We start from the raw sequence: 24,941 nt of genomic DNA, 5'->3' as shown, positions 1-24,941 counted from the left end.
AATAATATGCAACTGCAATGCAAAGGGCGCACGTATGGACGCTACGCGACGCGCACCTCACATCGCAAGTCAAATGGCACGACACGAGCCTAATGATGATTTTGATGATGACGATAACTTATTGACATCCCCTTTTTAACGTGGCAGTGACATAGTAGCGTAGCCAGCTTGATTTGACAAGTGGCACGATAACGTGCTAATGGTAGTGATGAATTATGATTTATTGGCATCCCCTTTGACACGCGGCGGTCACATAGTCACCTAGACAACTTTATTTATGCAGATACACAATATACATTCTTTCTAGCATTCTTGTATGCAGGCTAAACTTTTGTTTCTTCCTCAGACCTAGTTTAACTGCCTTGTACCGTTACCTGCGCATTTGTTACATGGCGTTCTGCCTGGCCTAATGATATGCAGCTGAAAAACGAGATATACACGTTATATTATTATTATTATTATTATTATTATTATTCAAGTCACCTCACAAGCTCAGAGCATCGGAGCATTGTGTGAGGGGGGATTACAAAGATAGGGGCAAAGTCGGGAGCCTGAGTAACATGGTCATACAACGCTTATTGACGGTTAGTACCGATCACTAAAAGGAAAGAACATTTTTATACAATAGTTACTGACACGTTCGTAACTAGAAAATATGGCGGTTACTTCAGCCCTAATTGAAACAGAAGAGCGCGGTTTTGATGGGGAAAGCAGGGAGAACGACACGGACGAGCGCTGACTTTGACTAACTTTAGAATGTGGCTTACCAACTCGCCCAAACGTCTGTTTTAGCGAGTTTCAGCCCTAAAATGAGGTGAATTACAAATGTGGACGATGTGTTCCGGCAGACCATTCCAGTGGATGTTATTCTACGGCAAGGCGGATGAATTCTATGCTAAGGTTCTACCAGAAATGCGTTGGAGGCTTAAATAGCTATTTAAACGAAGTAAAGAGCGGTGAGGTTGTACAAGTGGCAGCGTTGAATGACTGGCATTAGATACTATCTTGTGAAATAGGCAGATTAGTGCGATTATTCTCCGTGAGTGAGAGAAGAGAGAGCGAAGATTTATTGTTTGATAGGCTCGAGTCACAGTTGTATTTCCTGGAAATGAAACGTGCTGCATAATTTTGAGCCATCTCAAGGGAATTTATTAGATAAGCCTGATGGGGGGGGGGGGGGAGGGGAGGGGAATGGGTGATGCGTATTCGACCTGCCCATGAGCGAAGGTTTGGTAGGCGACCTTACGGGTTGTGGCCGGAGTTCCATGAAGATTACGTTTTAGATAGTCTAATGTGCGTGATGCTTTAGCTGTTAATTTCTGTATGTGAGTGGACTAGCAGAGTTTTACTCGTGAAATGAACATCAAGATATTTGTATTGACACGCATGAGACACTAAATAATTGCTGAGTAAGTAACTCTAAGAAGAATTACATTGTTTTCCGGTTGAATGTCATTAACTTGCATTTATCGATGTTAAGTTACATTTTCCATGATGTGCACCTAGCGGTTACATGATCGAGGTAACCAAGAAGTGCTGCGTTATTTGCAGATGAGCATATTTTGTCGTAAATAATGCAGTCGCCTGCGAACAAGCGTATCGTTGATTTAATGATAGATGGCAGGTCATTAATGTAAATGAGGAACAGCAACGAGCCCTGGACGCAACCTTGAGGTACACCAAAGAGTACATCGCTAAGTGGAGACGAGCGGCCGTTAACAACTGTGAATTGCTTGCGAGATGAGAAAAAAATTCTTCTTAATGATGTTGTTAATGAGTTAAGGTTAAGGGAAGTCATTTTAGCCATTAAACGGGAATGCGCGACGCAATCAAATGCTTTTGAGAAATCAAAGAACATGCCATCTGTTTAAAAGTTCTCCTCTATATTTTCTAATAGTTCGTTAGTAAATTCCAGTAGTTGAGTGTCATACGAGAAGCCTTTCCTATACCCCTACTGGTTAGTAAACGAATTATTAATTTCTAGATGCTTCGCAACACCTGATACAATGATGTGTTCCCGAATGTTACATGGGACGGGTGTCAATAATGGTGGGCGATAGTTACATAGGTTTGTTTTATCACCTGATTTGAATATAGGGATAATTTTTCCAATTTTTCAGTCCTCTAGAATATCTCCAGTTGCTAGCGACTGACGATAGATATGAAAGAGGATACTGATTGAATACATAAGTGTTTTTGAGAGTTTTTGAACTGACTCATCAACGCCGGCGGAAGTTGATGTCTTGATATTGCTAATCAGTGTTTCAATACTAGTGACACTAATTTCTATGGGGCTATTGTATTGGTAATCTATATCAGGTAATAAAGGAATAGCGGAATGGTCTTCCTTCGTTAACACTGAGGCAACATAGTCGTTGAAAATATGCGGGCAATCTTCTTGATTGAGTGCAGCATCAGTGTCATCGAACAAGGAAATAAGAGCCGTAGTATCAGTAGGCGATATCTCTTTCCAGAATTTTTTTGGGGTTTTGCGTCATAAGCGATTGAAGATCATGAGAATAGTATTTAAAATGGCTTTGCAGATGGCACTGCAATACTTTTTATCGGCCGTTTTGTCTTTCTGCCATGAAGCAGGTGTGCCAAGGCGTTTGGCAGCTTTTAAAAGTGGCCTTTTTTTGTTTTTTTTAGTACATGTAACATCCGGTTAAACCACGGTTTAGACGAGTTCACGCGAAATGAGTGTAGTGGTATATGAAAGTGCATTAATTCCTCGAAACGGTGTTTAAACAAAGCCAGTTGTCATGGACGGAACGCTGTAAAAATGTCGGAAGGTATGAGTCACAAAAACGTTGCAAGCCGAAATGAATCGTATTGACGTCAGCAAGGTTATAGCCAAAATACGTTTATACGTTAGTTCACGTGTGCATAAGGATATGGAAACATAAAAAGAATCAGCACATGATCGCAAGATCCGTTAGAATATGAAATATCGCTAATACTGTCTGGGACTGACGCGAAGACGAGATCGAGCATGTTCTCTCGGGTAGGCTTATGCAGCAGTTGTAACAATGAGAAATTGAGAGTTCATTGAAGAGAAGTATTAGCGTCACTCGTTCGCGAACATAAGCTAGACCAATCGATTTCCGGGTAGTTGAAGTCGCTAACTAGGTACATACGTGCTTTTGGAAGTTTAGCTTTTAATTCAGCGAGGTTATCGTGCAAATCAGAGGTGAATGATTGGGGACTGTAAGGTTGTCTAAACAGACTCCAAAAAGGTGTTTAGAAGTGGATGATGTGATGCGAACCCATAAAGTATCTAATCTGCTAGGAATATCAACGTGAATAGAAGTTATATGCCTCTTTACTGCAATCAGCACCCCAACTCCCCTATTATCATTCCCATCATTTCGATAGATAGTGAAGTTACTCAAATCAGGCAAGACTTCGTCGTTCCTAACTTCATGGGGAAGCCACGTTTCGGTTAGAAATAAATCTCAGATTGACAGCTGTCCAGATGAGAACTAAGCTCGATGCGTCTAGGAAGGATGCTGCGTATGTTAGTGAAGCATAAGTGTGCAGTGGTATTACGATAAGACATAATTTTTTTCTTTCCTGATGACAGGTGTCGTCGAGTTACGCCTTTCCTTCGCCGAAGGCAACATTACGGCGTCGTTAACGGCATCGTACTCGTACACGCTGTCATTTAATTTAAGCTTCCCGAAGTTGAGCTTGCATGCACGGAACTTTTGTTTGGTTTGGCGAATTCTGGAAGCTTTTTCATAGCCAGGCAGGTCTGGAAGGAAAAATTTTCGTGCAGTGCGACATCAGTTCCTTCGAGCTTTGAACCGTTTTCAAGGATATGTGTTTGTCTTTAAAGAAAGAGAACTTGACCATGGCTGGTCGGCATTTATTCGTCTCATATTTGCCAATTTCGTGTGCCCGTTCTATTTGGGGTCAATCAATTGTAATATCAAATTTTTCTTGCACAGGTCAATGACTTTAGTTTGAGAGTTTGACCACGTCTCAGAAACATCATCGGTAATTAAAAAAAAAGTTATCGCGTGGATGCCGGTTTTTCGCATCATTATAGCGTGATTCAATTTTTCTGAGCTGATCAGAGATGTCGCTCGAAACCGCACCACGTGAATCAGCTGACGATAAATAATGGTAATTTTTTTAGTTCTGAAACATCAACTTCAAGAGCGCGAAGCCTAGAACACAATTGTTTCAGTTCAATATCTAGGTATGCTTCTCACAGCTTCAAATCTTCGAAAGGATTGCGAATTGCGTCTTGGCCGGATTCAATCCTTTGAACAGTCTCCAGCACAGTAGCCAGTACTTCGTCAGGACTGGTTCAGGGGTTAGTCTCGAATTCCGAGGAAAAAATTAAAAGAAGGCTACTTAAAGAACGGCACACGCTTTCAGCTCATGTTTCCAAGGGACATAAGCCCTCTCTGGGGCACGACACAAACAACAGGCAGCGATTCTTGCTCTTTAGGCAAGTACAATAATCAAGTTAACTGACCTGGAACACTAGGAAGGGTAAGCGCTTCATTATAAAAGCGGTGTTGTGCCCCAGATGGGAGTTCACGGGCGGAACCTTATATCGCGCGTCGCCGGCGCAGAGGCTGGTGTCGCTGGTGGTGAATGACTGCTTTTACCAGCCGGGGAATCGATTATCGCAAGAATGGTCTGTTAGGTAAGGCTGTTGCGTCCAATACACGGCTCGATCCGCGTTTTGGAGAGGGCAGGCGAAGACCTTGTCCGATGCCGACGGAGGTGGCGAAGAGCAAAGGAGCAGGGTAACCTCGAACGGTTGGAAGGGTAAGCGCTCTATTGCCAAAGCGGTGTCGTGCTCCCTCGGTGCTTCGCGGCGCGCATGTCACATCGCGTGTCTCGTCGCGTGCTAGGACGCGCTTACGGGGCATTTTTCCATTACATGCCGGCATGCGCTGGCATGGCTCAGTGGTAGAGTAGCTGACTGCCACGCGGCGGGAACCCAGGTGGAAACCGCGCATTTTCTCACCCTCGGCGACAGCTGGCACGGGCGCCGGATGCGGTCGGCGGATGCAGCGGTCACCATCACCGACCGACACAACCATTGGAATGAGTCCATTACCGTTTATGCTGTAAAATGGCATAGATTTGCGGCTTGCGCTGTGTGCTTGTTCGAGCGACGGGTAATTGTGCAAGAATTTGAGAATAACGAGTGTCGGCCACCGTATTTGTCTCTTGGACGCCTTGTAGGAGACTATTGCAACGGAGGTACACTGGCTCACTTTGAGAAATGCCGTCTTCACTCTAGGAGGGCAATGTGCCCTTTTAAAATGTGACAGTGTTTTAAATTGATAGAGCTATTTCTCACCTGTGCCCAAGTTCATGTGCAGCGTCCAGGACACCGCTGTACGAACCTGGGATGTCTTCAGCTATCGCCACATAGTGATCGGTGCAAAGGCCACCTTCATAAGCGATTCCTGCAGTATTACAATATAAAATATGACCAAAGCCTTTGTCGAGAACGTCCATTGCATTTATTCGCTGTCATTTACTCTCATAATCGTCAAGTTCAAAGCAAAACAGCAGTATATTTGAAATCACAATCCAGTCAGTGTCAAGTGCGCCCTAGTTGGCTCTGCGTTTTCAGCGTAAGTGAGCCGGTCTATACCGCAGAAGGCGTCTGAGCAGCGACGGTCTTTCACAGAAGCCAGAAGCTGTGGTCTCAGTGGTGGTGTAAAAGTGAACGCAAGCTCCATAAGCTGCTAAGATGAATTTATTTTCTGCACAAATTTTTCCAACATCAAGGTAAATTTGCTCAAAAAACAATGTAACCTGCAGGTTTCACGCGCTAGCAAAATCACCGAGATTTTGTAGAGCTGTGACCGATGCCGAACCCGTGCAAACAAAACTGGCTAATTTTGTGAATATGAGCACAGCATATTTCTCAAACGCGACTGCCATAGTTCAACCAACGCATGGTTATTCCTTCGCAGTCATATACAGTCTTTAACACCAGTTAGTTAAAGGAACATTTGAATTTGAGCAATAGAACACACAAATATTTTTACTTCGCAGATTTTCATCCCCCGTGTAATTCCGGAAATATTGTTATGTGTTGGAAAAGAGTTAAATGCGTTGCGTGTGGCCAATGTGTTAGGTTTGCATTTCTACGCGGTTCATAATTATTTCTCATATGTTCGCGTTTATTCTCGTGCATCATACTACACATTGTCTTCATTCCAATATCAGTGTTATCGTAGGACGGATTATGTAATATATTCGCCCTGTTTGTGTAGCCAAGTTCATGGGGAACAGCATGAGGGTGGCTGAACCGTGTGCTTGCAGTCACTTTTTTTGTGGACACTCTTTTTAGTTGCAACAAGGGGATACTTTCAATGGACCGAGGGCCGCATTGACAAGTTTCTGTGTTGTAAACCGGTGGCGTACCTTATGTAGCGGTACTGAGCTTAGAAAAATAGATTCGTTGTATTTAATCGATGTTCTTTATTCAAATAGCTTTTTGTTCACGTGGGTACATGGTTAGATTGACCTCTTGGCGTAGCTTCTAGAAAAGTGATATATCTATTTTAGATTTAGAATGTTGCTTGTACCGCCATGTCTCCGTGGTTTCATTGATTTGAAATATAAGTAAACATTGTCGCAAACAAGCTTGTAGTTATTTTAGTGGCATAAAGTTTTGTTTATTTTTCTGAATACTTCTGCCTGCACCAACGACCTATGAGCAAGGCTTGCATGGGAGGCGTCACTATTTCTTTACAAAGGGTGCCTTGCTCTGCCGATTTGTATTTACCACAATTCGGGTATTTCGACAAATCTGTGTTGACTTTCGCGGATAGTTCTTACGGTTTTCTAGCCCAGGAGTGTATGCTAGTTCGTGTAGCAGTGTCAAACATAACGTAAGGGTGTACACGGACATAAAGTGCTCCTGTTGTTTTGTCATGATCTGTGTCCTGCGCACTGCGCTATTTTATCCTTTACCATGGTCGTAGTTCTGCACTCTGATGCTGGCCACGATGGAAAAAGCGCAATCCTGGTATGTCAAGCGGGCCAATGAGGAAGAGCATGGTGGACGTGCGGCCTGATTGGCTTCGAGGGATGTCAATTAATTAATTAATTATGAGGTTTGACGTGCCAAAACTATTTCTGATTATGAGGAACGCCGTAGTGGAGGACTCCGGAAATTTCGACAACCTGAGGTTCTTTAACGTGCACCTAAATCTAATTACACGGGTGTTTTCGCATTTCGCGCCCATCGAAATGCGGCCGCCGTGGCCGGGATTCGAACGCACGACCTCGTGCTCAGCAGCCCAACACCATAGCCACTGAGCAACCACGGCGGGTCAAGGGATGTCAGCGTGGATGGCATGATGGCGTTTACGAAGATTGTGTCATAGGTGGTTTTAGTCACTTTACAAAGCACGCAGTACGGGCACATTTAAATCTAAAGGAGTTCATTTGAGAGCGCCAACCAAAATCAGAGATCGCAGATACACAGCGTCCGCCAAATATGTGCTCGCTTTGCGAGGCACCATGAAAGGAAAGTTAGGTGACCAAGAATAATGAAGGGTCTGGAACTAAGAAACGCGTAATCTCAGAATGACCGCTAGGTTTGCGGCAGGAACAATTATAATCCAAAGTGACATAGAGCAGGGCACAGTTCAAACAGTGGTGGTCGTGCGAAATGCACTACAAAAGTAGGCGCAGGCCCAGCTCATTCGCTTATTGCAGACACTTGCCTGAAGATGTAATTTGGTGGCGATCCTGTGTGCGGTAGATAAATAGTGACGAATGGCCTCAACTAATTCGGAGAGGAGGGTAGAATAGGAAACGTGTGGGGATGCCGCGGACAAAGATATCATCGCAAAGGAGGAAAGAAGCCACGTTAAGGAAGTTTGTATTATCGTGGATGCAACGTAAGCGTTGGTGAATGTGAACTTGATCGGATGATTAGCCGTAATTTAGAAATCATGAATAAATTGGCACCAAGAGTTACACTTGTTTGCGTTCGTCAATGCTAACTCAACGTAGGTATGGATTCGTAGATACTGTGGAGATGGAATGCGGTAACTGAACCACTTCGAGGTTGCTCAGTTGCTATGGTGTTAGGCTGCTGAGCACGAGGTCGCGGGATCGAATCCCGGCCACGGCGGCCGCATTTCGATGGGGGCGAAATGCGAAAACACCCGTGTACTTAGATTTAGGTGCACGTTAAAGAACCCCAGGTGGCCGAAATTTCCGGAGTCCTCCACTACGGCGTGCCTCATAATCAGAAAGTGGTTTTGGCACGTAAAACACCATAATCTAATCTGAACCACTTCGACCTTTCACCGGAGTGTGGCATCTGTAGGCCTCATCAGAATGAACATAACTGCGGCTTCTGCATCGCATTTTCTTCGCACGTGCTTAGTTTGTATGCGATCATTCATACCAGTCACTAAAATTCACTTTTATTATTTACAGTAATAAAAGTGCAAGTAGCAGCTGCTTGTGCGTATGGGGCCAGCATTTCTAGGTAAGTTTTCCCGCTCGATGAGACATTAACATTTAACAAGTTGTGGTTATCTTTCTTTTTCCAATTATTTCTCTATTTCACCCATCTTGCACCATTCCTCGTACGGACGCTTAAGATTCAAAATTCACGTGATGACGCACCCACTGTCCTGAACAAAACAGAATACACATTAGAAAATCACAACCGCATCGTCAGCTTTCAGCATCGAGCGCGTATTTGTAATCGCTGATCTCATAACTGCCGCGCGTAGTGTGGTGACCGGCTGCTATACTCGGAATCAACAGTTTTGGAACAATCGAAAGGTAAACAGGCTCAGTGGTCCCTTTGAAGGCGAGTTCACACTCTGAAAAGGGTGGCTTGCCCTCACTTTTAAAGTGAAGCTTTGTCCTGTTAGTTCAATTTTTTCCACTACTGCTGCTGCTGTCGCTGGCTTGTACACCGCCGTGTGGGGGGGGGGGACTAATGGTCTAGGGCGTGTATATACAAGGCAGGACGCGAGAGGTGACGACTGAAACTCCCTTGTACCATTCCCTCTCGCCACCATAATGTCCTCCGGATCTCCCTGAGCGTCGCCACATGACAACTTGTTTTATCCGTGCCTCCCCTCCCCCACATTGCGGACACCGCAGTACTTACCTCTTAACTAACCTGCAACAGTCGTGAGGGGAGCAAGATAAATTAATATAGAGTAGATAGGGAGAGAAAGGACCGAGTATGGGCTGACCCACCACATTCACTAAACGAGTGAAAAACAGCATTGCCACTGTTCTCTCGCAGCTCGCATAAATGGGGCACCGGTTGGAAAGTTAATAGGCGAAGTAAGAAGGCAAGAAAACACTGCTGCTAGAGAAGAATGCCGGTTGCGGACAAATTGGATAAGCTCATGTTCAAGGTACATTATCGTACGTTTCCGATATTCAGGAAAAATAAGGGCCATGCAAATTAATCAGGTGGAGAAGTGACGCAGGTCGTGCAGACGCAGAGCCGCATTAAAGCATTGTAGCGCCTAGGCGACGCTACAAAGCAACCACACGTCAAATAAACACTTTTCGGGTCTCCGCGTTAGCTTTCCTTGGGGTCGGGCGTTCCTCGAGGTCGGGGGTTCGATCCCGATCACGGAAGCCCGATTTCAATGCGGGCGAAGTACAAAAATGCTCGTGCACATAGATTTGGAGCACTATAAAAAACCCCAGGGGGAGAAAACACTATCGGGAGTCCGCCACTACGTCATGCATCCTAATTCCATTGTGGTTTTCGCGCGTTAACCCCCGTAATTACAATAACGATTTGTAACACTAGTGCAACAACCTGACGTACAGTGTGGCCAAATTACAATGATAACCTTATCGATGGTTATAACAACAATGACACAAGAACGCCTGAAGCAAAAAGGCCATGCTGTGTGTTCCACGCGAAATAATGTTTCCGATTGCTCACCGTTCCCCATTGCACAATACAGTGAAGGAATTAAACATTTGACATCAAAGTCACGGCTACTGATCGCCAATTGAACCAAACAGCACAAAAACCTTCGCTGACACCGATTTCCACAGTGCGTGGGTTGCATAATCTTTTTCACGGTCTATATAACTTAAAACAAAGTTGTCACTGGGTGCAAGATGCGCCTTTATATCCCAAAATTTTCTGGAATAGTGTGGCTAGGTATATTAGCGAAGCACCTCGTTCAATCATATTGCGTGCTCAATGTGCGTAGTGGTGATGATTCTAGAACATTAGCGAACACAAGTGATTATGTTAGAATGTACGACGAGTAATGAAAAAACAGCTTAGGCTCTGCACCTGTTGATCAAGTTTTTCATGGCCGGCGACTGTGTTGGCCGCTTTCGCTACGCTTTGGGTGTAAGTTGCTTTTCGCGGTCCAAGTTCTCCCAAGAAGGTAATTCGTGGCTCACGGTGTTGGTACTGCGTGCTCCTTTATCATCGCTACGACGTAACACTTGGTTTAGGTTTTGTATATGTGATGTTTATGGCATAAATTGACCATCAACCATAATGCAGCAATACGTCAGAAAAATTTGTTTGATAGCGTCTGCATTAAAAGAATAAAGATGTTAGCCTGATTAGTTCTTCCGAGTGCATCCACGTAATTGATTTCCGCGAACGTAAGTCATTTCCATGAAGTCTACCATCACACCTTACTACAGAGACCGCTTTCGTGTCAAGGTGCCGTTAGAATTCGAAGTAGGTGTTAAATTAGGCGGTTTACAGTGCCAAAACCACTTTCTGATTATGAGGCATGCTGTAGTGGGGAACTCCGATACTTTGGACCACCTGGGGTTCTTTAACGTGCACTGAAATATAAGTACACCGGTGTTTTCGCATTTCGTCCCCATCCAAATGCGGCCGCCGTGGCCGGGATTCGATCCCGCGACCTCGAAGCCCGACACCATAGCCACTAAGCAACCATGGCAGTAGGAAGTAGGGTTTATGAGTACTAAAACAGAAAACCCAGTGCTCGCCATTTAACGCGCCTGCATACATATAAATGCATTGTTCAAGAGCAGTCTATACTTTAATAAATATTTTGGCGGCCGCCTTTACACATACAAACACGACTTCTGATACATAAACAAACTCCACTACAAAATACCTCTCGAAACTCCACCGTACTAGCGTTACAGGTGTTCCAGCCTTATTTTTTCATGGCTTATTTGTGTGCGAGATGGCCGGCTACATCTACTGGGCAAGGAACTCATACGGATCCCAGAGAAAGAGACAACCTAAAAGCTTAATTTCCGCATAATGCCCTGGAGAGGTGGTAATTCCATGAAAGTGTTAGGGCTGGACCACCCACACTTCTCATTACAGTACTTCGATAGTTGGCTCGCTTTAAAAGTTAAATAAAATATTTGCGACCAAACACATGTTACCCTGCACAGGCATCCCGTAAAAGTAAGCGGTTTTCATTTCAGCAAACAGGATCAACCATGTTTGTGCTACGTCATCAGCGGGATTAGCTTAGTTAATTTTTGTTGATTACCGTAGCTTACTCAGCGTTAAACTCAGAAGCTGCTGTTGTTACTGCTTTTGCTGACGTTTTAGTCATATTCTGATGATATTACGAAGCATGCTGCACATGCAGTGACGAAATGATGCTTACGGCACAACGAAAATCAGCACTATAAAAGACGTTGATGCAGCTCCAAGCCTACCGGACACATGTCTGTTTGGCCCACGACGAGTACTTTCGTAGAGGTCACGCCTGAAAAACCAACAAATCAGTGTGACATTAGGATTTCGACTGAACCTGTATCATGAAAAAAGTGGTCATCGAATATTCACGTGGCCTTATCTTAGGCTGGAATACATTAACACTTTCCGTGCTAACGCCTATGCCTCTCTTCCGGCACACTGACTATTATTTAGCAGAAATAAGAAAATGCATTTACCCGCAGAAGCTTCTCATTTGTTTTCTTTTGTGCTGAATACCAGGTCGGGGACTGAAATTCCCGGTGAAGTGCCCGCACGACTACGGTGGGGGAAGGGAAAGCGCTAGCGTACCGAGCGTAGGTGCATGTGTTGACAACCGAATATGTAAAAGTAATGTGGAGGCCCCCGCTACGCGAACCCGCAATTCAGAGAAGATCTGTAGGATCTAAAACCCCAAGAATTATTGTTCATTTTTCACTTTTAATTGCATTTCACTTACGGCTGCGTCTGAAGAAACTAAGGCTAGACGCTTCGGACACCTGAGAGAATGTTGTTGCTTGTTGCCAACTGCCCCCATCAGTTTGCATGAAGTGAATTACAAAAATTGTAAAAAAATTGTTGAAAGAGGCTCCTACATTTTGCAATATGAGAAGTGAATTCCACAAATATTCTTCCATAAACCCGTGTTATAAAATTTCAGAAGGCAAAAAAAATTCTTCATATGAAAAAAGTTATTTAAAGGAAAATTTCCCAATTGATTTCAAAAGAACATGGTGTATAACATTCTCAATATTGGAGGAAGGAAAACAGAATCACTTTTTACAATTGCATACCTATAAAAAGACTCGAATAACAAAATAAAAGCAGCATGTTTACAATAATCACAAAATACAGTAGGAATTCATGTAACCTAATTAAATAGAGTATGAAAATAATGAAGAGATGGCGATAATTCTAGGTCAGTATTTATGAGATATATCCTCAACATATGCTTTGTATTCCAGCTTACTTGCTCCATCTTACTGTATATGGTATTTATTCAATATGTGTATAATTTGATAATATGGTGTCTGTTTTTGGGCATTATTCTTTATATAGGCAACGCGTATATTTTCTCAATGTGTGTCTGTGACATGCGGCAACGTGGCAGTCTTTCAGCGTATTTGTCTTGTGCTCATGTTGCATAAGCTTTATTGAGTGGATTGTAAGCTCTGTTTTAGCAAACAACGTGCCGCCGAAGTGTGCAAAAAATATGTTGGTCTATTTGCATATGTGTTTGGTCTTCTATATTTATTTGATGGTTATATACAAATTATCATAGTATACTACAATGACACACGATATATGCTGCAGCCTTGGAGGAAATGTTAGCGGGCGAAGGGAAAATATGGCTCCGTGCGCGAGGTTAGTATCTTGTATGTCGTGATGAGAGAAAGAAAGAACTACGTCAGAAAATCTTGTAGGTGTCGAATATTCGCCTTATTCATAGATGAAAACGTACATAAAGTACAAACTGAACATAAAAATCGGTTTCTTCACCGAGATAGAATTTCGTCATTTTCGTATATATTTTACCCTGTGAGTAGCAGCACGATGTCCGGATATCCATATTCTGCCCTTTTACCGCTGGCGTAATTCCGAAAGAGATGCAAGGAAGTCATGTCGTTCATTAGTTCAAGTCCGAAAACGTATTCAGTCTCTCGGTTCTGAAAAGTCCAGAAAATTGTTTGTGTCAGACGCAATATTTTAGTGTTTCAAAGATGAAAGCATTGACTTGCCTGGTCGGTTTTTTCTGCTCCAACGAGTATAAGCCTCACGTCAGGGCAAGACATGCTCATGAATATCGCGTTTAGCTGAAACAAAACAAAAACACCCCGAACCCATTTTCTATACTGACACAAGCCTCTCACGTTACGGCGCTGTATGCCACAAGCTAGTTTTGTGATATTGTTGTGCGCATCTGCTTTACTGAATATAGATTTAATAATTTTTGCGGGATATACACGGGTGTCTATATCTATTTATTCATTATTGCCTCATTGTAACCTGCTGTCCTCGGTTATTGAGAACGAAGAACAAATATTACCGAACAGTAAATAAATCTGGTATTGAAAGACATGGCTGCTTGTTGTGTATCGGAAAGTCAGCCCGAATTTATGTCGCGACACCAGCCGTGCACGCCGCTGAACATACGCATGCAATATCTGATGTTGGCTGATGAACGACAATCTAAGACCATGGTAGAGTTGACAAGCTTTAAGCATCTTGAATATTTGGGAAAATCGAGAATACGTATTCTTCGCAATGTTCGGGTATGCGGGACTTAACACTACGTTAAGATATCATTATCATTGTTCACTGTAATATTTTGATATATTCTTACCACTACATATTCGCAATGTGGCTTCAGGGATTGACTGTGGTATTTTTAGTTTAAACTAATGCATACTTCTAAATAACCCGGTGCTTCTCGCAATAGGTTTATGTTTATTTTATAGTAAAGTCAAATATGTGCGTATCAACGCCCTACGCGATGCTTATTTGTATGACACACTTCCATCCTTATATAAGTTGTTCATTCTTCTTACGCTGTTCATGAAGATGCATAGGTAGAGCAAGAAGTCCCGCTCTTCAAATCTCTTGTTGTGGGGATAGTCCGACACAACGTAAACTTCAACAGTTACATTGTTGGTAATAGATTTATCGGTGCAGTTTAAAGGGCCATTATCTGAAACGACCAAACGAATGACGCCTTTTATAACTTATGTCGTAGCGAAAATTGTGTTGCACGCCAGATATGAAATACAAAATGCCGGTGATGCACAGACTGCTTGCCAGTTATCAGCATTAGGGGAGTGTCGATTATGATATCGTTATTTTCTCACTGCTATATGTCATAACAATGCGCTAGAAATGAAATGACTTTGTTCAAAACTGAATGAATCAAGGAAAGAAATAAAAGAATGTTTCACACTGCTTCAGGGCCTAGGCAATAGATCAGTACATAGAGCTGATTGCTCCCTAAAAAAACCAACGAGGCTCGTGTAGACGAACGCGCTGTTCAAGGAACAAAATTCTTGGTAGACCTTGTCAATAGTACAGTAGAGAGACAGTACCTGAAGGGCCTACTGGGGTATTTAAGGGGGGGGGGGGGAGGGGCAAAGAATGGGGCCAATGCTAGCCACTTCCGCAAGATATGCCTCAAAGTGGTGTTGTTTCAAGGCCACGCTGGTGGCGGTGTGTCATATTAAGTGGCGTCACTGCTCACCGCTTGCCGTAGTCGATATTTTACAAAAATAGGTGTGTAATTACACCCAGCAAAGAATGAGAAGCACTTCTGTGTAAAAAATAAGGAAAAAAGGAGGTTCCCTGAGGCAAAACGGAGGTCCTCGCGCTTTATTTGATGCGATCGGTATGCATAGAAATAATGCAGGAGAGTGTTCTTAGACCGATTTGGCCGTTTCGTCCAGCGAAGCCCTATATTGCTAGTTTCCAGCGGATTCATGTCCGTAGACCAAAAATCATGGACCTATCCCGAAGATAGTATGAACCGGGACGACCCGCGATGGTAGGTGAAGCAGGCTTCAACCACTCCGCCATCTTGAAAAATGAGTTTGACGTGACAATATCTTGGGTCGAAACGCAACCGGTATCAGATATTAAGCTTATAAGAACACATACAATTTTGAAGAACGCTTAAGTTTCGTCTTTAAGAGTGGAACGTGATGGCATTCCAACATCTCTGGCTGCTTCTCACGCTTCCCGGCAAATGGAGCGTATGTAACAGTAATGTTTACCGAAAAACGCTAGCCGTTAACGCTATGCATGAAGGTGGGTGTTTCACGTAGAAACGCGGCCTCTTGCGTGGGCCGCGATGCAGCGGCGGTGAGCGCCAGCTAGAGGTATTGCAAGGAAGAGGGTGCGCTTTTCCGTTGCCACTGAGACACGTGCGTGCCGCGCACGCAGATGGCGGAAGCCGCCGCCGGTCTATGAATTGTAGAAACTCTGGAAAAGGAGTTTCTTTGAGTTTTCGTGTTACATAATTATGTTTTCTCTTATAGTCACATTACAATCCGAGACCGATCATACCTGTAGGTTGCGTGTATGTCGTAGTTTACGATTTTCTACGTATTTTAGCTTGAGGAATTCGATTATCTCAGTAAATTTCTCGCGTCACATGGATGGCCTGGGTATGGGTGGTTTGAAAATCTTTTTGCCGAAACGACGTCCGATGGCGGGCGCCGGCGCCGGATGTTCTGCGACACCGGCTACTTAACACTATCGCGTTAATACAATTTGACGGGCGTCGCCCATGTGCAGAAATCTCCGCCTCGCATGAGATTTGTGGAATGTATACCAAATAAACTTCAGCCGTGTGTCCAGCGTTGTCGTGTCCGTTTCTTCTTGCTTGTGCTCGCGTCAGTACTTGCTGGAAACCGTTATACGTTTAGACCTTTGTGTTTTTAACTTATTTGAAACAAAAATTTGCTATGGAAATGCCTTTTGCTGTTCTTTGATGCTTTTATTTAGCGTTAATTGCCTAACTCGAGATGTTGGCGCAGTGTCGTTATTCACGAGCAACGTCGACACATACGAGCCCTTCTATTGAACGGCACGTCTGGACGCCGGGGCAGTGAGCGACTACGGCAGTGGTGGCAGCCAGTGGCTGGGACCCATACACTTCTGTGGGAACTCCTTCACCACACCATGATATTATAGCATGATAATGCTATAATATCACACAGGAGATGACGCTCTCTTCATGGTGCACACCAAACAGCCAGACCAACCAGAGCAACCGTCAATACCACCTGCCCTCTTTGATGCATCTCTATATGCCAACTGGACTCCGCCGAAGCGAGGCGACTCTGCTTTATCGCTTATGGTTAGGGGTGGCTTTCACGAAATCTTACTCATTCCGCATTGGAATGGCCGACAACGCTCTCTGCAATGCCTGTCTTTGCGAGGAGACGCTGCAACACATTCTGTGCGACTGTCCTGAATATAATGTTCAGCGACAGTCCCTGGCATCCGTTCTCGCGCACCTTGACACTAGACCATTGTCCCTCGACACGATTTTCACATGCCGCCGACAGAAGACATCGCAGGTGAAGGCGACGAAGGGACTACTTCAGTTTTTGAAAGAGACGGGATTGGACAAGCGGCTCTGACAGTGTTATCACGTACAATGCCAGATTGATGGACTCTACCGGACGATATTTGTGTGTTGTGCTATGTGCTCTCTCTCTCTCTCTCCCCCTTCCCCATCTTTCATCGCCCCCATCCCTCTCCCATGTGTAGGGTAGCAAGCCGGTTACGCTAAACTGGTTAACCTCCCTGCCTTTCCTTCTCTACTTTTTCCTTCCTTCCTTATAGCATGATAATGAAGGTGAGGATCGCATACGGCAGACATCGTGCGCTCCTGACTGGAAGCTTACCGTTATCATTGAAAAAGAAGGTATGCAATCAATGCATTTTACCTATACATATGGTGCAGAGACTTGGAGACTGACAAGGAAGCATGAGAACGAGTTAAGGACCACGCAAAGAGCGATGGAACGAAGAATCTTAGGCATATATCTAAGAGACAGAAAGAGAGCGGTTTCGATCACAGAGCAAATGTGTATAGACGATATTCTAATCGATATTAAGAGAAAGAAATGGCGGTGGGCAGGTCATGCAATGAGCACATTAGATAACTATTGGACCATTAGGGTGACGGAACGGGTACCAAGAGAAGGGAAGTGCAGCAGAGGACGGCAGAAGACTAGGTTGTGCGACGAAATTAGGAAATTTGCGGGTGCTAGTTGCAATTGGTTGGCTCAGGACACGGGTAATTGGAGATCGCAGGGAGAGGCCTTCGTCCTGCAGTGGACATAAAATAGGCTGATGATGATGACGATGACGAATGAAAGTGAATGTCGCTTTGCATGGCTATCGTGTTCTACGGACTACGGTTGTTCTCGAAATTAAAAGACGCGCATACATGTCTGCCAGAATCAACTCAGGGAACGTCGGGCTCGCTTAAAGCGGTGAAGTTGCAAATGACAAAAAACAAACACATACCAATTGTGTGAAAGACATTCAGAGCGAAGAAGATGAAAAACATATACGCACATCACATTTTAATAATACTGGTGGATTTCCTGTTGTCTTTGCCGATGCATATGAGACTATGGGTGATTAGCGCCATGGAGGAAATGTTGACAAAATGTCACACGAGTCCAGCTCAAGACAGACATTTATATTGGAGAATTGCCATTTTTTTTAAATCTGCTCTACGTTTTCATCTGCAATATCTACCATGCATCACATTGTTGAAGTTTCCGCATCCAGTTGTTTACTGCTCAATTTCCGACTTTTCCAAAGGTTTTGAACATCCGGATCACACATTGCTGCAGCAAATTTTGTTTTATTTTAGCGGATGTCATTTGAACGTCCTCTTTGCCGTACTATTTTCCTATCAACAATCAAACGTCAATAATTATATTTAGTGCAGCACTTTGAAAAGGAGTCGCCATCAAATCTGGAATGATGGACGATTTCTTGTTAGTACCTAACACAAGTTCACAATAAAAAGCATAAGTGTCAAACTATAGAGAGCATGGTATATAGATATATAATGGTTTCCGCGTCAAGCTTCTTCCAAAGCAGCACTATGCAGCCGTAGCGCAGTATCAACGTTTTGAAGTTTATCATGTACAAATATCTGATTTCTCTGTTTGACAATACCGCTAAAGCTTAACGACATGTTTACGATATTTACTTCTATATAAACTATATAAATGTTTTATTACGATACTTCGATTACATTCAATATTGTAGTTGTACCTTTTCTACTTTCGTGCATAACCGTTCGGGAACCATGCTGCCGTTGGAGGCTCGTCACAATGTGGGGTAGGCCTCCTGAAACATGTCTCGCCCCATACAATGCCGGCTGAATTTTTTCAGCTGCGCTAAGTAATCCTGTCTGCGTTGCAAAAAAAAAAGATGATAAATGCATTTCATTTTTTTTCACATTCACAAGTTTGCATTGGATGGTAGTTATAAGCGTTACTGTCCCTAATTTTCAGGAAGAAATGCAGAATTTGCGATTTTATGTTAAAATAGCTTTCATTAGTTCGAAACGTTGAATAACATGAGCAATTATACAAGACTTAGCCATTTATAGAGCATTCAATTAATTATTTCTTATTTATTTTGCACAGTCGTCTTGAATACGCGCACAGTGCACTTGAATACGTTTGAGAAAAAAGAGTAAGATCAAAGTATGCGGTACTACGTGCCAAAACTACGACGTCATTATGAGTTACGGTATAGTAGGGGACTCCGGAAATTTGGATAACCTGGGGTTCTTTAACATGCACCTAAATGTAAGTACACGAGTGTTTTCGCATTTCGCTCCCATTCAAATGCGGCCGCCGTGTCCGGGATTTGATCCCGCGACTTCGTGCTTCGCAGCCCAGCGCAATAGCTATTAAGCAACTAGGGTGGGTTAAATGCCTTACGCACATCGTTGATGGCTTCCATTGAAAAGTGAATAAGCCACTTTCTGTCCTGTATCTTCGCATGGTATCTGCACCGGAAATACAGCGTTCCGGGATGTGTACAGCCCGAGTGACAATTTGGGACGTCCAACAGACAACAGTGCTTGTCGTTATTGGTTTTCCTATTGAAATCATTCTGTGGTAGCACTTCCTTTCACAACAAAAAAGTAGCTATTGACCGTGCACGGGCCAATGTCCCATTGTCTCCGTTATGGGACGCTGTTTTTCAATTGTGCTTTGTTGTGCTTTTTGATTGAGTTTGTTCGTTGGGTTCTTATGATGTGAAGCGGGCCTCTCCGCTTCCTTTTTTTTTCTCTTTCGTTACATATATATACTTAGAACTTCTTAGAAGTGCTCTTCCTCACAATTTGCTTCTTGACAACTCTACTGTTGCGCTTTTGCACAGCTGAAATGAGAAGTAGCAGCATGTGTATTTTTCAAGTGATCGAGAAATCAAGCTCTAAAGCGAAGGGTGTGCTTTAATTCAGGAATAGGTGCGTTAGAATAGACTGTTGATCTTTTCATTTGAGCAGTGCCTTAGGGCACACAGAAGGCTGTATAAGAAATTAGAAGTGATTTATATTAACGAAAGGTGGTTGAGCACAGGGAAAGGCAAGTACAATAGAAGGCACATTGGACGCACAGGCGCTCCTAAACATGATCTTTAATTCCTTCACCGAGCCTAACAAAGCTACTTTCACTCAATGACGTCATAGAGAATCACTTTAAAACTGAATATAAAACTGATTACCCTGAAGAATTCTAAAAAGTCAGTCATTGCATGCGCATGAAATTCATGTTCAATGAAGGTTAAGAAAAATTAACGATACATGCGTCACCTAAACGGTGAATTTGCTCGACTTTAATTATTAGGCGAGTGACTTGGCCTTTGTTTCTGCCTTCGATAACCGTTGTATCGACATAGGGTTGGCGTCTACACCTGTGGCTATGTAATCAAGAAGACAATCGGGTGGCGTTTTATTAACCTTACTGCTACGCCCTCTGAGCCTTGACGCAATGTCCCGTTTTCCTGACGTAATATTAGTTACAGGACAACGGAATATGATAAATGACAGAGGTCTTGTGCTCAACAAATTTTTAGGTGTTTTTTTTTTTGCACCCAGTATCCTATTCATCGCGGGATCTGTTTTTCGTTTCTTTTCTTCTTGAAAATAAACTACCCAGTGTACTGAGTGCCGAAAAACAACTTGATCATTGCCTCGTGGAGCTAGTTTCTTTAGGTTTTGAGATACCTGGTGGATGTAGGGAATAACTGCTACCATTTTCTTCTCGGAAGTGGGGCCAAGATTCGGTGTTAGGCAGAGTGACTCGCGTTTAGACGCCGGAGTGAACCTTCTCCAACGGAAACCATCAAATTGGTACATAGCCAGCCTTTAGGAGCCGTGAAGCTTGTTGGTTGAAGTTCGCGTTAATTAAATGCTGGCAGGATTTATAAGGTGCATTATTAAAACACATCTTCGTCATTACCTTCTTAAACAAGCTTATAACTCACAACGCAAACAGGTAAAATCCCGCGCGCTATAGTTTTCTCGCGCTGGCGAGATTCAGCCGCTATCGTCGGCTGCCCTCGCACGCCTTCACTCGCACATGCTGCGTAGGGCGTGTGGCGACGGCGTTATTGGCCTTGAACATCACGGCGACGGGGGAAATGCGCTTGGAGTGCTCATATATTTGCTATCCCAATAAGATTACTGTGAAAATTTTATTTATTATAACAAAAATAGTTCTTCATTCAGGCGAAATATGAGATTTCGACTGCTTCAGAAGGTCGAAGACAATCTAGTACTACAATAAAAAGAACAAATAATTTTTGCACGCAGCCCTTACCACTCGAACGCCGTCAGGACCCTTGACGAGCGATAGTGTAGCCAAGTTGGTTTTATCTTCGAACAATGTTTCTTCGATTTCAGACGCTTGTATCTTAAGGGTAAAAGTACCAATATTACACACTGTTGAACGACAAGAACAAAAGTTTATAATGTCACTCACAGAGGCTGTCGTACTCGATTTCATTCCTTAACCTATTTTCTATTTCTATAGGTTTATGTTCACTGATATGTTTCGACCAAATACTGCTCCCAAGGATTTCACAATGCCGACTGATGCGATTTAGGTAACTCAACTCGTACCTTTGTAATTGCAGTATTCAAGATGACGGCCATTCCTAATAGCAATGTTTGCCTAGCTTGCACGAATTTTGACGTGTGCGAGTTTCATTCAGTGAGCCCGTTTTCGAACGAAGAGCGCTTGCCGTTTGTGACAAAGCTAAGAAAGCTTTAGGAAGGAGCTATAGCTCGACCCCACACCAAGTTTCCTAAATCAAATAGGTATAAAATGTGGTAGGGCTTTTAATAAGAACCTTAAAAATTTGAGAGACTTCTATTAGATTTTAGAAAAAACAAATTGATATACCAGAAACTGTTCGCCACTAAGTTTATTTGTAGACCACTATTTTGTTAATTTCGTAAAATCACTCAGTTTCCATAAGTGCAAGCATGAGACCTCAATTTCCATTACACTAGACAAATAACAGATGCGGCGCCCGGTGAACTTGATCTCGTTAACCATCTCAAGCGGACAAATGTGATATGAGAATTTACAGCTTACCGGAAATTATTACATCCCTTAGAAAGATTTTCGTAAAAGTACTGCGGGGTGATTATCTATTATCATTTTACAAGAAAGTATAATAAACAGCAATTTCGTCTGCTTTAGATGAAATATTAGGTGCAAATATTAGGCGCAGGAGGAGTAACATATTCCTACCGTACGTGAATTCTAAGCAGAATATCACCGTAAACCGGAGGGTTACAACGTTGGCGAAAATTTGCTTGACGTGTTCGTATTATTGCTATCCCAATAAAACATAAAAATTGAAGTTCGAAATATTTTAGTGCGAGGTTAGAACATCCCAAGGTACTCTCCCACAAGGTCTTATTGTACACTCACTTTAGAGTGACTGCAGTGACCATCTATCAGAAACCATTGTGTTTATTGATGAGAAAGTATCAAATGGCCCATTCAGCGTAAAAAATGCGAGCCTGTCATCTGCACAAGCAAAAAACGGCACCTACGATTCCATTGGCCTCGATAACACATCACGAGCCGCCTCAACAGAGCAGAGTGGGCGGAAGGGACCACCTGCTACTCGAAAGGGCGCCAGCTGTTGCGTTGCCTGAGCTTTTGCGCGTGTTTCCTGTCTGTGCAAGCTCTCACCTGCGTTTTTACTGCGCCCCCCTAATGGCGGTAAAGAAATTAATGTATAAAAGGCAAGAATAAATTAAAAAGGAAAAACGTTGGCGGTAGTGAGTTTCGACACCTGCGACCCCAGGCTCAGATGCCGAGTGGCTCACTCCTGAATAGCAGCGCCTCCTGGATAGCAGGCCTGCGCACTCTGCTCGACGACGTCATGCTACTTCGAGCACAATTTTCATTGCCCAGCTCGACGTGACGAAAGCAATGACGTCAGAATCACCGGGGTACAGTCAGGAGCGTTCCCATAAGATTCTATGGCAGTCTGGCGAGGTAGCATGAGGTCGCGGCTCGAAGCGCACCGGCATTGTGCTATCTAAGAGCCGTTGGCCAAGAGTTGGAACGCGCTCGCTTGCCCGCGAGAGGTTAATAACTAGGACCACTCAGCTGCGCTCAATCCTTCCATCTTTTGTTCGCAATCACATCGCATAAGAAGTGTCATGGTGTCCTCGTATATCATTCGCATGGTTTTCAATAAAGAGAGCCACATCTGGTAGGTAAACTTTGGCACGTTTTGTGCCACTGTATAAAGCACCCGGCATTACAAAGATAACGACTTTAAATAGCAAACCCTGATGGACGCAGCCCACGAGCTTAGGCGCATTAGAAGCATCGTGCCTAAAGCGTTGTTTCTCGAGTCAGAAATGGTGACACGCGGAGGTGAATTTTTATGGGGTGCACAACCCAGAAATCCTGCACATGGACGACGCGCCGTGCGAAAGAGCGCTGACCTTAAACTGGTTTTCTTCACAGAATAGACAGAATATATACACTGCGAGAGACAAAAAAATCCGACGAGAATGACTGATATCATACATCGACTGTCACGTTTCAAGGACGTGCTCCGCTTCGCCTCAAGACAAAGTGAGGCAATTAAATCCCCGCTTCAACAGTGCTACGAAAAAAGCACAACCACGCACATCACCTAGCTTATTCATAATATCAGCCTGGGTGATTTCACGAGATTGCTATGCTTTGCCGTCGCTTTTCATTAATTAAAATGGATGCACGACCGCACCGCTACTGCACCATCACAAACACGCCGAAGTTCAACCCTTGCACACTCACGCGTTTCTGCTTGATCACACCTGATGTGAAATCCAGCATTTCTCGTGGGTTGAGCATGCCGTTTGGATTGATGAGTTCAGATTCGGTACGCCATAAAATCGTACAACAGGCTGGATAGAAGGGGTTAGAAAGTATTGGCGTAATGACACCAAAGACAAAAACGTGCTTACAATTTTGTCAGTTGCTTTGCCATCGAGATAGCTTCTCAGACGAAGCACTTCGCTGGCAACTGAGGCTTTGGTAAGAGAAAGTGTTAGGCCATGGTGAATGCGCAGAATCAATGGCGCATCCCCACTTCTTTCTTCCATGATCACAGGATAGACTGTACGCAAGCTCTCCGTTCCTGGGAAGCGATTGGTTGTACGAAACTGGTAACGCTCTTGTTATGGCTCTCTGTGATGATAGCGAAGACAGAACTAGAAAGTTCAATAATTATGTCAACATTCCTCGGCCACATAGATGTATGAGAAGGAAGCGATTACCTATGCGAAAGGTGTTTCAAAATTACAATTTTACTGACGTGTTTTAGGTTTGAGTAGCCTAGTGTTACACTGTCACACATGGCCGTACTTCTACTTCCGCATTCATTGACTACCACAAGTTTGGGGCAGCGTGAATTCAAGATGGAGCGACATTTGTAGGATTAAATTTCCGCGGCATTCTACATAAATTGCATGAAGAATCTTAAAACCGATACATCAGTAAAGTGCACTAAGTGAACACCTAAAAAAACGTGCATTGCTTACCGGCCGTGCTGGCAGCCAGAACACAGACCAGAGCTACGAACAACATCCTCAGAAGCTTTTTCTGGAGTTTAAACTCTCGCTTATAAAGTACGGTAGTGTCGACTGAAATGCTAACCTTTGCGTTAGGTCGTGTGTCAAGAACCTCTTAACTTTCAGAGGCTGCCAATCTCACAAGCAGGAAACTGTCTATCTTGACACAACACGATTTAAAAAAAAATTACCGCTAGGACATTGGCGTAAAATATTACTGCAAACACTGAGAATTACAAGCAAAGGAAATCTTGCTCCGGTAAAGACACAAAATATAACCGGTCGGGCTTTTAAAATAAATTCTTCTGCTCTCCCAGGATACGTAACAAAACTGAAATATTTGGTTAATAAGCGATTGAGGTTTTCTAACATTAGCCTAAGCTCAACTCATTGTCTAGCTACATATAATCGGTGATAAAAAGTTAGTAAGGGTTATACAGAGGGTTCCTGACGTAACTTGAACCAAGGTATTAAACAAGATTTCTTAGCCGCAGCTCAATGAAACAAACGGCATATGGTTTGCGGTCATGTGACGCTCCTTAGAGTACTTTTTTTATATTCAGCCTAATGAGTTAGGATCAATTATGCAAATCTTTAATATGCACTTCAGGGCAA

General features: G+C 43.5%; 1 protein-coding gene and 1 non-coding gene across 2 annotated transcripts in view; both read right to left on the bottom strand.

Moving 5' to 3' along the window:
- Positions 1-21,276, bottom strand: part of LOC129380636 (uncharacterized) — a 37,881-nt gene extending 16,605 nt beyond the window's left edge. The window contains exons 1-3 of the mRNA XM_072285109.1: positions 21,058-21,276; positions 18,494-18,632; positions 5,327-5,435 (exon numbers count right to left, since the gene is read on the bottom strand). Coding sequence (XP_072141210.1) covers positions 5,327-5,435; positions 18,494-18,632; positions 21,058-21,243 — 434 coding nt within the window. The 5' untranslated portion in view covers positions 21,244-21,276. The remainder of the gene's footprint in view (positions 1-5,326; positions 5,436-18,493; positions 18,633-21,057) is intronic.
- LOC140213832 (U2 spliceosomal RNA) lies at positions 15,181-15,366 on the bottom strand. Its single transcript, XR_011890812.1, has one exon. It is a non-coding gene; the product is annotated as a U2 spliceosomal RNA (small nuclear RNA).
- Positions 21,277-24,941: the final 3,665 nt, after the last annotated feature.

Source organism: Dermacentor andersoni, chromosome 10 (genome assembly GCF_023375885.2).
Source record: "Dermacentor andersoni chromosome 10, qqDerAnde1_hic_scaffold, whole genome shotgun sequence".
Lineage (NCBI taxonomy): Eukaryota > Metazoa > Arthropoda > Arachnida > Ixodida > Ixodidae > Dermacentor > Dermacentor andersoni.
The sequence above is the reverse complement of the archived record's forward strand: the minus strand, read 5'-3'. Positions and strand labels throughout refer to the sequence as shown.